The following is a 13,911-nucleotide window of genomic DNA, read 5'->3' on the forward strand; positions in this document are numbered from 1 at the left end:
GGTGGGGGTCGGGGCCTCCGGTGCCTGGCGGGGGTTGTTGGGGGCTCCGTTGGTCGGGGGATCGGGTCCGGCGCCTGGGTGGGGCGGGCTGGGGCGCTGCGTGGTCCTTTGGGCTTGGGTGTGGGGGTGCGTGGTGGGGGGGTGGGGTGGTGGTCTGGCCTGGCTTGGGGGGGTGGTCCCTTTGCCTGTGCTGGGGGGGGTCGGCGGGGGGCGCTGCTGGGGGGGGGGGCCCAGCGGCACTGGATGGGCTTCCCATCTACGCCTGGGGCTGGGATCGGCCCTTCCCTGGCTCTGGGGCGGGACGGGACAACCCTCTTGGGGCCCCCGGTCGCTCTGGGTGTCCTCCGCTTCGGCTGCGGGGTCTGGGGGGGGTGGGGTGGGGGGTCTTGTCGGCCCTGACCTGTGGGGGGGCATTCTGGGGGAGGGGGGGGGTCCACTATTGGTACGGGGCAGGGGGGGTTGACGGGTCGGGGTCTCCGCTGAGGCCATCGGCGGTTTCCCCGGCCGGTTGGCTGCCTCGGTCCCGTCGAGGCCTGACCAGAGCTCTTCTAGGGCCGGCGTTTGGGGGTGGGGGCCTGGGCTTGCTCCGGGGGGGGCCGGCGCTTTCTGGCTCCTCTCTCTCTGTGTGGGGGGGGTGGTGCTGGGCCTGGGGTGTCGGCGCCTCCGGGGGTGGGGCCCCTGGGCTGGGTGGGCCTGGCCCCCTTGCTGGGGGGGGGGCGGGGGACAGCTGTTTGACCACCGGGGGACAGTTTATCAGCTGTCCCCAACTTACCCCCTTCCTCATATAACCTCATAATAGGGTGAGGGGGTGGGGGGCTTAGCCTGCGATGAGCCTTGGGGGGGGGTTTACTAGGCAGTGGCCCCCCTCCTATGGTTGCCGTATGGAGTGGGCCCCCCCTCTTTCGGTTTTATTTGCACCTTAGACATGTAGGGCCCTTGGTAGGGGGGGTGCTTGGACATCACTGCCAGCAAGCAGCGGATGTCCTCCTAGCACCCTACCCGCCAATTTTAACCGCACCTTAGACATTTAGGGCCCCTTGGTGGGGAAGGTGAGGGGACGTCACTGTGAGTAATCAGGAGATGTCCCCTTAGTGCCCTACCCGCCAATTTTAACTGCACCCCCCTTAGTACACACACCCCTCCCCCCTCAATATATACATCCCAACATAAACACACACACATGCACACACACACCATCTCAAACACACATACACGCACACACAATTTGCAAGGAAGGTGGGACCTGGGTCCGTCTGTCCCCTGCCTCTTCCCTGGTGGGGGGTGCGGGCCCTCCTTTGCAACGGCGGCCGTGTCCCCGGGGTGCCGGCTTCCTGGGCCCGGCGGTGCTCTCTCCGCGCGGTGGGGGAGTTCACATTACATCTGAGCCGGGGGTGTCTGGTCCCTGGGGGGTGGGTTCTGGTCCTTGCTCCTGAGTGCTGGGCCCCGCCAAATTTCCAACTGTGGCCGAGCCTGGTCGGGCCATATTTATAACACCCCTTGTGGGCCCTCTTTTTTTCCCCGGGGTTCCCCCCTCCTGGGCGGGGGCGGCGGGCCCCCTGCCTCGCTCCTCCCTGGACCAACCGTGGGCCGGGCGGATGGTTGCCTGGAGTGCGGAGCGGGTCTCCCTTGGGGGGTCCTGGCTCGTACCTGGGGTTGGGGCGGGGGGATGCCCGGAACTCCTGGGTGGTGGTGGGGTGCTCGTTTGGGGCTGTGGGCGTCCTTCTCCGGTGGGGCTCTGCGTTGGGTTCTCCCGGCGCGGCGGGGGGGCTGCTCTCCTGGTTGGGCTGGGGCGGCGCTCTCTTTCCCTCCGTGCTTCCCTGGCCTCTGGCTCTGGGGGCCTTGCGGCGGCCCTGCTGGCCCTGGCCTGGGTGGCGGGCTTGGTCGCCCGGGCGGCGGTTGTTCCCTGCCGGTTCCCGTGTGGCGTTGGGGGGATTCCGGCTGCCGCTGCTGCTGCGGTGGGGGTCTTGGGGTGGGGATGGCTGGGCACTCTCCCTCCTTCTTTTCACGTTCCACCATCCATTTTAGAAGAACATAAAACCTCACCTGAGCACTGGTGTTAGCTCACCTTTGCACTAATAGCTTGCATGACTGAATGACTGAAATATTTCACACTAGTTGGTTATCAGGCATAAGTATGCGTGTGAACACTATCTGTTTTGTGTACATGTCGACAGGTGGACATTTTTGCAGCTAGCAGGTGTGTTTATAACATTTGAGTGTGTGTGTGGACAGGCCCCGCCCTTTTTGTACTGCATTTGAACCTTACCATAATGATTAACAACCAGTAAACTTGTTGCTGTATGCTGCTTCATGGTCTTATCCCCCTTCCCCTCCTATTATCACCCCCTACCCCCCCCTCTCTCTAGCGTCCCTCTCTCTTCTTCCCCTCTTTCCTTTTCCGTCCGGTCCAACACCAAAGATTTTCAGACATGATTGAAATTAATAAAGTTTGGCCTCAATTACAAAAGGGGTTTATTCAGACATACCTTTGGTTTGTCAGAAGATTAATAACCCCTCTTGTTAAAGCAAAATATGTCCAACACAAGAGGCCCTCAGCTCTCGTCTGTCTGCCCAGCTGTTGGACAGGACAAGTTAAAAGAAAAAAAAAAAAAAAAAAAAAGAGGGCACACAAACAGCTGATCGGGGTATCTGTCCTCCTCACCTTGTCTAGGGAGAACATGGCAAACACCGGCCCATCGTGAGCTTTGACCGTTTTCAGCAGCAGCGGCTCCTTCCAGATGTAAACGTCGCCAGTGGCGGCTCCAGAGAAAACCAACGCTTCGTTACGACCATAGCACACAGACATCATGGTCTCGTGCCGACCGGAGCTCCTGAACGCCCCACGCTTGAAGATGAGGCCGCCCCCTGGAGGACAAAAAGAAATGCACTTCCTTACATTCAGCTGACTTGTTCTAAAAAAATTCTTTAGATGAAAATGCAACAAATGTCACTGACCCAACCAGAGGTCAAGAAAGCCTCAAACTTTTGATGTTTGAAGGTTAAATGCATGGTGACATAGTTACAGTTCAAGCTCTGTGTTTCAGTTTTACCTGCATGTTGCCAGAACTTGATGTGTTTAATTCCCACAGTGACCAATTTGTCCATGAGCATGGGGTTACACTTCACCACAAATATCTTCTCCTTATGACCCCTACAGGTTAAGAGAAACAGTTACTGTAAAGTCCAAAACTAAGACAAAAAATACAGTAAAATTATGTACAAGAAAATTTGTTATCGAAAACCAAATGAAAAAAATATAGGATGAAGTGCCAGTGTCACCAGAGTCATCAGAAGAATATCAGACATGGATTCTGTGGTCTTCTTGGTTTTGTGGTAAAATACTTATACCATAAGTCTTTTTTTTAAAGAAAAAATGGTTCTTGCAGCTGCACTGTACGACGGTGATCTTTCTATGTTTTTAACAGTAAACTCTGTTGCAGGATTCATGTTACCGAGCAGTTGCCAGCTTCTCTCCTCTCTTCCAGTCCCACAGGATGATGGAGTGGTCATCATCAAGGCCCACTGAAACCAGACTTTTTCCATCAGCTGAGAGGATGAACAGAAAAAAAGCAGATCATCCTGAAGCCCCCGCTCTTTCACAATAAAGGTTTAAGCAAATTATGTTTAAGTTTAGAAAGCCGGAAGGGTATTTTGGTTTTCAAAGTGGAACTTTAGAGCTTTAGGTTAACTCTATACCAGAGCATCTGAATGTGAAAAATATGTTTGGATGTTTTTGCTCCTCGTACTGACGCAGAGGTACCTGAGAAGTCCAGCGCACACACGCCTCTCTGATGAAAACCTTTCAGCAAGGAGAGACACTTCAGAGTCTGGATGTCCCAAACGTGGATGGCTGGGTCCCTCCCCACCTTCGAAACCAACACGTCAGCTGTCAGTCATTGTGCAGATTGTGTGTGTTTGTGTGTGTGTTCGTCACCTGTCCTGTGGCTGCAAAGTCCTTCAGCGGGTGGATGCTGAGGCTCAGGATGTCGTCGTCGTGGCCCAAGTAGAAGCGCTGACTGTGCAGCTGACGGTTATAGACCACACCTACCGCCGCCACATGAAACAACACCTCGCCACTCTGAGTGTAGAACAGGTTGTTCCTGCAGTCGTAGCCACGATACCTGAGCGGCATAAACAACAACACAGCACAGCAAAAATGATAAAAGGCAATCTGGCATGAACAAAGATGAGAAGAAGCGTTTTGTTTTGGGCTGTAAGATTTTACAGTAATAAAAATGAGTGATGACATTTATTATGATTGTTATAGTTTGATTAAAGGCCCATGCATTCAAAAGCTAAAGTAAAATTGCATTCTTTGTAATGCTTTAAAATTTTATCAACTCGCTGTTCATCCACAAGCTTTTAACCCTTGTGCTATCTTAGATGACCCCACCCTTACATTGACGTGTTCTCCCTACCATGACAAAGGTGGATAAAGGTGGAAAGATTTCATATAATCCATGAAAACCAGTGAAGATCACAAATCATTGAAGAAAAAATGTCCAGAGCACTGTCTAGTGGGTCTAGATGACCCAACTCCCAATGTTAAAGTGCCTAGGATAGCACAAGGTTTACAGAGCCTTTTTATTGGCTACTTTTCCACTTGTTTTCAGTCGATTCTGGTCATTTTCCCAGGAATTTGTTGTCATGTTCAACTCTGCGGCTCCCACAGTCTTCAGTCTTCAATACCCTTAATGACTCTCACTTTTACAACTGTGACGTGTTAGCATGAAGAACAAGTTACCCGTGAACAAACCGCAGTCGGAGGCCCTGCTCCGGTCCCTTCTGTCTCTTTAGAGATCCAACCTGCTGCTTCTTCTCTCTGCTCTGCTGCCTGAGCTGAGGCAGGTCCTCCTTATAAACCTGCAGGAGCACCGAGAACAGGCCTCACATTTCACATCCATCCAGGCGCGGCTGAAAGTCTTTTGATACCAATAATAATCATAATCTGCAGTTTATGGGAATTCTTTTCATTCTGACCTGAATGAAAAGATCACACAGAAAAGAAAAAAAGATCCACAAGAAAAAAAAACAACAATCTGTACTGTGTGGATCTTCTGAGTATCTAGCACAGGGGGTTGCAACCTTTAAAAGTAAAAGAGCCATTTGGACCTGTTTTTTATTGATCAAATCCCAATGGGAGCAACAAAGTATTTTTTTACCCTTTTAGAAATGTTGATATTGTTTTGCATTTCTTACATTGTTACTTTTACATTAAATATACATAGTTTTTTGTTTTTTTGTTTTTTTATAAAGAGAAAGAGAAACTAGCATTTTCTCAAAATGTGAAATTCATTTTTTACTTTTGACAAATGCTTGTAGGACTTTCCTTTCAAAAGAAAAGACTTCCTGTGCCAAACGAATTCATGCCAATGTTCTCCTACAAACTGTTTTAAACAACGCAAGACAAAACTTGCTTTTTGCTTTTGGGTCTACTTTTTCCTACTTACTGCTGTTAACCTGAACGTAACATGAATTAAATGGTTGATGATCGAGTAGAAAAACTAAATAAAGATTATGCACATCTTATCAACTCCCCTCTGGACAGCTACTAGCAATTGTTGTGCAGTATAAGATAACATGTGCTTTAAACTCATCAAATGACCTAAGCAATCAGAAAAGATCGAACTTTTTAACAAAGTTTGCTTAGTATTTGAAAAAGATTTTATTCTGGAGGAGGCGCAGAGCAAAGGTGGCCTTTTGATTTCATCAGCGGTATGTAAAAACCTTTTAATATCTTACATCAGCCATTAATTTGTAAACTTAACTAATCTAAATCAAATCAATGGTTTTTTAGTAACCCTGACTTTTAAAAATTACTAGTATTTTATTTTCTTAAGCCAAGGAGGGGTAAGAGGGACACACGTGGCTCTGGAGCCTTAGGTTGCAGACCCCTGATCAAGCATTTGTTTTTTTGAACATTTTCTGATTTTATTTTTGAACAGATACTTTTGACAGTTTTATCTTTGCAGGATTGTGAGTCATTCATGGTGTTTGCATGCATACCACGTTTTGCATAAAAAACAAGTGTTGGGGTGACATGAATGTCCCAGATCACATAAAGTAAAGCCCACAGACTGCATGGATAATCTGAAGTCACTAACCTGAGGTGTGAATTCCTCTGACCTTACAGTGCAAGTTCACACCTGGTTCTGGCTCATAGGTTTCCTTCTCTGTGAGAATTGATTTCAGATTTTTGTCTAACTTTAATGCAAAGCTGCTTTAGAACCAAAAGACTAGGTTGCTGTCGTCATCTCAGTCATCCAGGTCATGATAAAATGAAAAGTTCTAAAAAATTTAACTGGACAAAACCTCTGGTTTGAAGACGTGTAGTCTCTCCTCATATCGGCTTCTTCGCTTCTGACCATCGGGTGTGAACACCAGTCGGTCAGACCTGAAGAAGCCGCTCAGGTGAGAGGCGAAACGTCTTCAAACCAGAGGTTTTGTCCAGTTGAATTTTTTAGAACTTTTCATTTAACCCAAACACAACCAACTTCTAATACCCATTTTTAAATTTTCTCATTAAATACAGGTATTCTTTTATTTTCTTTGAGTTTGGTGAGATTTTTTTAAAACTTTCTGATGATTATGAATCTTATTTGTCTTTGTTTTTAATATTTCTGACTTTCTTTTGTCTTGTAGACTTTGTTTTCCCAGATTAGCAAATTTCTGTGCATCTTCAGTTCTGCAAAACAAAAAATTAAAACATCTCTTAATTCCTGATTGGCGATGGTTAACCTGGTTACTTACAGGAGTTCTTCCAGTTGTTTATTAGCATTTCCTTCTGTGGCTGTTTGCTAGAACTGCTGCTGCCGTAAAATTCAACATGATGCATTTTTTTTTCATTCGATTGTAAAGTGCCTCCTTAAAAATGTTTTGCCTAAATATGGATTTATTGTAGAAGAAAGTAATCCTTCTATCTGACCATTTCCAGCCAAACACATGCACACATTCGTGCACATACACGTGCACTATGAGCTCTATCTGCAAACAGCACATTGCTGCTACTGCCGTCACAGGAGCATCTGGCTGCAGCTGGTTGTGGAGATAAGGCCACGGAAACTACCCCGCTGGTTGATGGAAAGAAAAGCCGGCAGTGGGTTTCCATGGAAACGGGACATCCTGAACAGACGTGCAGGGGCTCACCTGTCTGTCGTAGTTGATCTGCGTTTCCTGCTCGATATCCGAGTCGAGCTCCGGGACGTCGGACGCGTCACTGTCTGACTCCTCGCTGCCGGAGTCGCCATAACTGTCTGAGGAGAAGATGAGATCCAGTTTAGGCTTTTGCATGATCATCTGAAATCTTCTGAACACAAAATGTCCCCTGATTTTAAAAGCATAGGTCTCTTTGGACCCCAGGGGAGTGTTGTTGTGTACAAAATAATATTATTGATCATTTCACATAAAAAAACAACTAACCACATCTTTGCCCATAACTCAATCTTTAAGATGACAATCTTGGGGATTAATAATCTTTGTTGTGTTTGTATTTAAAGTTAAACTCAAATTGCAGTAAAAACTAACTAAATAATTTGCTTCTGAAAATAAAAAAAGAGATGAGAATTTGAAACAGGAAATGAGAAGTTATAAACATAAATCTGCATAAAATTTCTGTTCCTCTACATCAACATCAAATCTTGTGAAAGGAAATCTACATCGAACATCGTCTTTTGATAAAATGTGTCTAAATGAATGTTTTGTGAATGGATAAATTAAAAGGGGAATCCTGACAGGTGGAAGGGGGGGTGTTTCCTCAGGCAGGCCTGCTCTCCACCAGGTTAGTTTTGAAGATGCAGTAAACTCAGACGAGGAGCTATCCAGCTTTAATGAACTATTTCACCTGAATTAAGTCAGGATTTGCCCTTGGCACCTTTTTTAGCAGTCAGTTTGAAAAAAGCTGATGGTACTCAAAATATATAAAGTTTTGAAAGAGTATACTGTAAATGTTGGCCAGGTTTGCTTTAGCCTGCAGCCTCATGGGTTCATCCTAACGATTCTTCAAAACTGAGTAACAGATTGGCATGAAAAAAGACAGAAATGTTTGTAGTATGAATTTCACATTTAAAAAGTGACCAAAGTAGATTTATTTCATTGGATTTTGATAACTTAAAAATAGTTTGATCTCTGAGACATTTATAGTAGATGAAAGCAAACCACCCAGGTTGTAGCCCCAAACTATGATGCCCTATATATCTATATAAAGTGTTCCCTCGCTACATTGAAGTTCCCCTTTCACAGTCACGCCGTCTTCCAATTCTTTTCATTGCTGCTTTGCATACTTATTTTTTTCTGTTTCTTTCTAATTTACAGCGCACTATATACTGCATCCTGATTGGCTGTTGACCTTGTCAATCAATGTCCTCCTTGCCGTGTCTCCTGTACAGAACGTGTTCAGTTTGCCACATCTTGGTTTTCAATTGCTATAATACTAGACTCATTTTTCCAAGAAGGTCTGAATTTTGAGAGAGAAAAGTCTGAAAATGTTCATGTCTGTCGAGCAAAAGTGTAGAAAGTGTGTAGTGTGGAGTTTACAGCCTTAAAACATCTGTAATTCTACTTTGTGGATTTTACCTATGCCGCGTTACTTTTAGACTGTACCACTTGTGATAAATTATTGAACACTCTGTACTATACTTCACAGTTAGGATGAAGTTTTGATGATGGTGCGTCTCACAAACAACTGTCTTTTGGTTTCATCTGTTCACATGATGTGTAACTAGAAGGACTTTGGAATATCCAGACGTTTTAGTTGCAGTTAACTTTGTTTTTCTACTGTTTTGTCTTAGATGGACATCAGGCCACATCTAATGTCTAATTTATGCAGAAAGAAAAGTAACGCTAAAGGGCTCACATACTTTTGCTTGCAACTGTATTTATTCTTTTCTGCAGGCCCTAGGGGGCGTACTTAAAGGGTTAAAGTTAATCTCCATCCTACCTTGAATGTTGATATCCACACCCCCATTCATGACTGATTCTGGGAGAAATCTCCACTGGAAGAGGGCGTGGTCGGCCCCACCCGTGGTCAACACCCACTGTAGGTCATGTGACCAGCGAACGTTAGTCACATGGGCTGAATGGCCAATGTATTTTTTGAATTTGGCACCTTGAAAAAAAACACACAAGTATTTAAGATAAAACTAAAGGGGAGATGGAATATGGCAGCAGGACGAAGTGCAGACCTTTCTTCAGGCAGGGGAAGCGGAACAGCTTCACGAGGCCGAGGTCATCTCCGGTGATGAGCACCGCAGCAGCGTGGTTGGCGCCCACAGCATGGACGGCTGTTGAGTCAGAGTATTTGGGCCAGATACCACTGACCTCAGAGCCCAGGATGCCGCTCCAGGAGGCCCAGAGTTGATTTTTCACCTCCTCCTTACTGACAGGTTTCCCCACTACAGGAGCAAGACGACAAACTTTAAGACTCCACTCCAGGTCTCCAGGTAGAGGCTGTCTTAGTAAATGTGTAAAGAAATCGGGCACAAATGCTTTAGGAGTTTAATCAATGGACAGGGAAAAATTTAAGCTTAAAACACTTGAATTTCCAGTTTTACATTAAAGTCCTGCTCAGATCATCTTTTGATCTATTGTAAAGGCGTCCCCAGTGGTCTTTTTTATTACGATTATGCTGTTTTCACCCAAAATTTAAAAAAAAAACTGTCGATTTCTAGGACATAGTTTCTGCAGACCACCACCTCTGTGTTGTGGGCGGAGCAAACCCATCCCCCCTCCCACTCTCCGTTGCTGAGAGCTCTTTGTTCACAGTCTCTCCCGCTAGCTTACACCCCCTCACACCCTCAACCAACCATTACCAATGCAAAAGGGCAGATAATACTGGAGCTATCCAGTCGTACAGTTTAGAGTCAGATACCATCTGAGATGAGGAAAACAAAGAACGTCATGGCTCTATTTGTCTACAAGTGGATGATCAGAATGGAGCGGTGCAAGAAGATTATTTTCTATGTCATAACTATAATCTTTTTTAAACAGCATTTTTTTTTATCTTCATCTGATTCACAAAGATTTGAATAAAAAAATACTCAAAAATGCTACTTTCACAGCTTTTTATTTTTTTTATGTGTTGTCCATTATCCAAAAAATGCTACAAAAAATGTTAAAAGCACAATTTTATCAGAGTGGAACTTTAAAAAAGACATTAAGGGGTTTTTCTGTTTCATTTTACTGCACTAAAGGTCCGGAAAAACTGGCTTTATTTATAATTCACATGAAAGTGGGAAAAAAATAATAGCCAGGCAGAGCAGATAACAATACCGACAAAGAAAAACTACAGATGAACAGGAAGAAGGCATAAAAACCTGTGAATAAGCTACATTAAAACAATTAAAAGAATAAATAAGAAAACTACAGTGACGACATTGGAGAAGAATCTGAGCAAACGAATGTCTTTAAGCCAAACTCTTCCGTTTTTAACTTTCATTTCAACTTCATTCAAAGATCTCAGCACAGAGTTTGGTTTCTTACGTGGCATTCGGTAGAAGAGGTGTTCTCCGGCTCCATCATTGGTTTGCAGAATCTTTCCGTCCAGAGACCAGTCCATATGTGTGATGAAGCTGGAGGATTTGCTGCATTCTCCAACCTGCAAACAGAGAAACAGCCAAATGAAGTCACAGAACTTTGTAAACTGAAAGTTTTCCGCCTCTTTTTCTCCACCATCATCACCTTTTTGTATCTCTGGGCGACGGCGTAGACATCCACCAGTCCATCGTTGGAGCCAACAGCCAGGTACGCCCCGTCTGGAGAGAATTTCATCTCGTGAATCACTTCCTTCCTGTCCTTGATGTGGACGACCTCTGTCATGTCTCTGAGGAGGACAGTCTTTTAAGTACACCAGCAGGAACAAAGACCTGAAGCTGGTTTGAGTGAACTGTGAGTCACCTGACTCTCAGCACGGTAAAGGAGCCGTCCTTCATGCCAAGAGCCAGCTGGGATCCGTCCATGCTGAACGCCACACTGCGGACTGCTTCCTCCATGTTGCAGCGAGCGATGAGGGCGTGATCCACCAGACTCCACAGCCTGATGCACAAACACACAGCTAGCACTTCGTGCGTGCTCAGTAATACTTCCTTCCCCACAGTAGGACCTATCCTCAACATTTTCAAGACGTTCTTTGACAAACAGAGTTCATGATCCTTATTAAGTAATGCCGTCAGTTGTGCCTTCAAGCCTGGTGTTAAAACAAAATTAACTGGAGCTGTGTCAGTTTAGCAGCTAAACACTAAACCTTAAAGACCAATTCTGATGAATATGGTGTTTCTGGTGTTTTTCATGTGTTCTTGTGGATTTTTTTTTTGATGATGGAGGACATAGATGAAGAATATTAAATAAAAAAAAATTGAATTTATGAGTATATTTCTTTTATTCTTTGTGAAACTTTACACAGTGTGTTTTTTTCTGGTGTAGAATTGGTCTCTTTCACATTGGGGCTAAACCTGCAATGACTGGATTTGGTACGAGCCACCTAGTGGTTAAATGGTTAAGTGATTTGGCTCCACTTGGTTCAGTCTCAAATCAAAGAGGAAAGGAGAGGCATTCCACCTGACTCCCTCGAAAGACAGATGCCCCGCCCATTTGCCAATCAGCTGATTCATCGAATAAATGGTCAAAGAGTTACCAAGAATGTCTGTAACATAGATGTTGCCTATGACATGTCCAGTGTTAAAGGATCTATTAAGAATTAGAATAAGAAAAGAAAATGGTCACATGACATAAGGTTTTATCCACCTGATATGTCTCTTTGACATACAAAGTGTTGAAGTTCATGACAGAATAATAAGTTTTTTTTAATAGGTTGAAGAGGGAAAAAAAACAAATAAGTTAACAAAACTCAATCTGGGAACTTCAAAACTCCTGGAACAGAGGAGATCTTCACGAGCAAAAAGACAGATATTGTCTGTGGAATCAAACCTCAAATTGCTCTAAATTGTGGGAAATCTGTAACGGATCACCTGACAGATCGATCGTCGCTGCCGGTGACAGCCAGAGGTTTTTTGGGGTGAATGTCCAGCGCCCAGAGCTCGCCTTCGCTGTGTCCCTGCATGATGAGCAGGGGCTTGTCTCGCTCTCGAACCATCACCTGTTCCCACACACAAAAACACACATTTGGAATTTTTTAAAATCATAACTACAAAAAAAACATTTCACTGTGGACAAAATGGTACGTTAAAACTTAAATTTTGTTTATTAGATGTCTTTCGTATTTCACTTGTGCACAAATAAAAATACCAAATAATTATAAATAAGAAAAACTTGATTTTTAAATACAGTTTTATACTTAAATATGACACAAAATGCAACATCTGCTGAACATTAAAACCAAAGTGATATTTTTAATGTTTTCCGTCTGATGGCTAATCTCTTCAGCTAAGACTTATTTACACAGATTGACATTGAGTTTGCATGTTCAAATCCTGTCATACAATCTGACACTAGAGAAGCGTGGTAATGAAATGAGTACAAAGATCTTACATTTCGGTATCCTGACTTATTTATTTTTCATCTTTTTGTCTCTTTTTCATCCTCTGGGTTTTACCCTGTCAAGACCTAAGCTCTTGTTTGCCTTTCTTATTTTACGGTCACAGGTCACAGGCCTCAGGTCAGCAGAATCAACTACGGTACTGTGGTAATAAAACTCAAACTGTGATGTCCACACATGTGGACGACAGGTCTTAAGAGGTTCAAATCCATGGTGGTATCTAGGAGGAGAGGAGGTCCTGGAAATGTTTTTTTCTTCCTCAGGATGAAGGCTCAAATAAAAAACACTTTTTTTTCTCTACATTCAATGCAAATCAAACACCGATGGATAAAAAAAAAATCAGCTGCAATTTATATGTCTCAACATTATTTTCAGGTCTAAATATTGACTTTTGCATTGGCTTAAATTGAATTAAGACAGACCGGAAGCATCTTTTGTTTAGTCTTCCTCACCTCGAAGATCTCGCTGTCCTGCGTTCCGGCGAGGATTCGGTCCGCTCGCCAGCACACGCTGCGAATAGACAGACCTGAACACAGAACAGAGGGATGGGAAACCTTCCATGTGCTCGTAAAAAACGGATTCTGTCAGTAAAGTGCAGTAAATGCTGCTTTAGTTAAGACCACAAACATCAGAGATGGAGCTTTCAGAGTTTGTTTCCTCCTTCACTCTCTGCTTAACTGCCAGAAACCAGAATCTAATCAGCCGCGCTGCGCTCGCCAATTAGAGCATCCGCTGCCGCTGAGGGCGAAACCTGAAGACAAATGTTTACTCTAATTTTGTCAAAGTCTTCTGCTTGGACCCTGAGCAGTAGAAACAGCCTGAAGAGGTCATGAGAGGGTTAAGCAAAGATGAGGAAATAATGAGTGGGACTGTCAAGAAGCAAGATTGATAAAAATGACAACGGATTTAGATTGTTTCTGCACAAAGCTCATGCATCACCAGCCTGAGGTTACTTTAGCCCACTTATGTGGAGCATAAGTGGGCTAGTCAATTACTTTCTGAAGTATTTATAAGATCCCCCCCGAGAGTCGAAGAGGTTTGGTCCAAATCTGCATTTCCACAGCTTTCCTTAAAACGTCAACCTGTTATTCCAGCCTGCTTAAATCCTCTCAGTCCCCAAAACGCCACACAATCAGCTTCAGTGACTTCTGCTGACAGCTGCAAATGAATTGAGATCTGGTCCTGAAACACATCAAACCCACCATCCACCTGCTCAGGTCATCCCCTCTCATCTGCCTGCACTCCCAGCATCAGCTCCCCTGAGCCCACTTTTCTACTCACTGCAGTCCCACCCATCCAGAGAAAATGAGACGGCCTACAGGGATGAAGTCTGACACTGGGAGAGTGGAGTGCATTTAACAGCTTGGAACTGAATATCACCAAGACTAAGGAACTCCTCCTGGACTTCCAGCACACACACACAC

At 44.7% G+C, this 13,911-nt stretch overlaps 1 protein-coding gene across 1 annotated transcript in view; it reads right to left on the reverse strand.

Moving 5' to 3' along the window:
- The window catches only part of LOC101159527 (echinoderm microtubule-associated protein-like 6), a 62,287-nt gene that overhangs the window by 21,839 nt on the left and 26,537 nt on the right, over window positions 1-13,911 (reverse strand). The window contains exons 7-20 of the mRNA XM_023963296.1: window positions 12,940-13,013; window positions 11,961-12,088; window positions 10,891-11,028; window positions 10,675-10,816; window positions 10,477-10,591; window positions 9,180-9,389; window positions 8,936-9,103; window positions 7,147-7,253; window positions 4,745-4,863; window positions 3,935-4,121; window positions 3,761-3,866; window positions 3,453-3,546; window positions 3,051-3,151; window positions 2,663-2,865 (exon numbers count right to left, since the gene is read on the reverse strand). Of these exons, the coding sequence (XP_023819064.1) occupies window positions 2,663-2,865; window positions 3,051-3,151; window positions 3,453-3,546; window positions 3,761-3,866; window positions 3,935-4,121; window positions 4,745-4,863; window positions 7,147-7,253; window positions 8,936-9,103; window positions 9,180-9,389; window positions 10,477-10,591; window positions 10,675-10,816; window positions 10,891-11,028; window positions 11,961-12,088; window positions 12,940-13,013 (1,892 nt within the window). The remainder of the gene's footprint in view (window positions 1-2,662; window positions 2,866-3,050; window positions 3,152-3,452; window positions 3,547-3,760; window positions 3,867-3,934; window positions 4,122-4,744; window positions 4,864-7,146; window positions 7,254-8,935; window positions 9,104-9,179; window positions 9,390-10,476; window positions 10,592-10,674; window positions 10,817-10,890; window positions 11,029-11,960; window positions 12,089-12,939; window positions 13,014-13,911) is intronic.

Source organism: Oryzias latipes, chromosome 15 (genome assembly GCF_002234675.1).
Source record: "Oryzias latipes chromosome 15, ASM223467v1".
In the NCBI taxonomy this organism is placed as follows: domain Eukaryota; kingdom Metazoa; phylum Chordata; class Actinopteri; order Beloniformes; family Adrianichthyidae; genus Oryzias; species Oryzias latipes.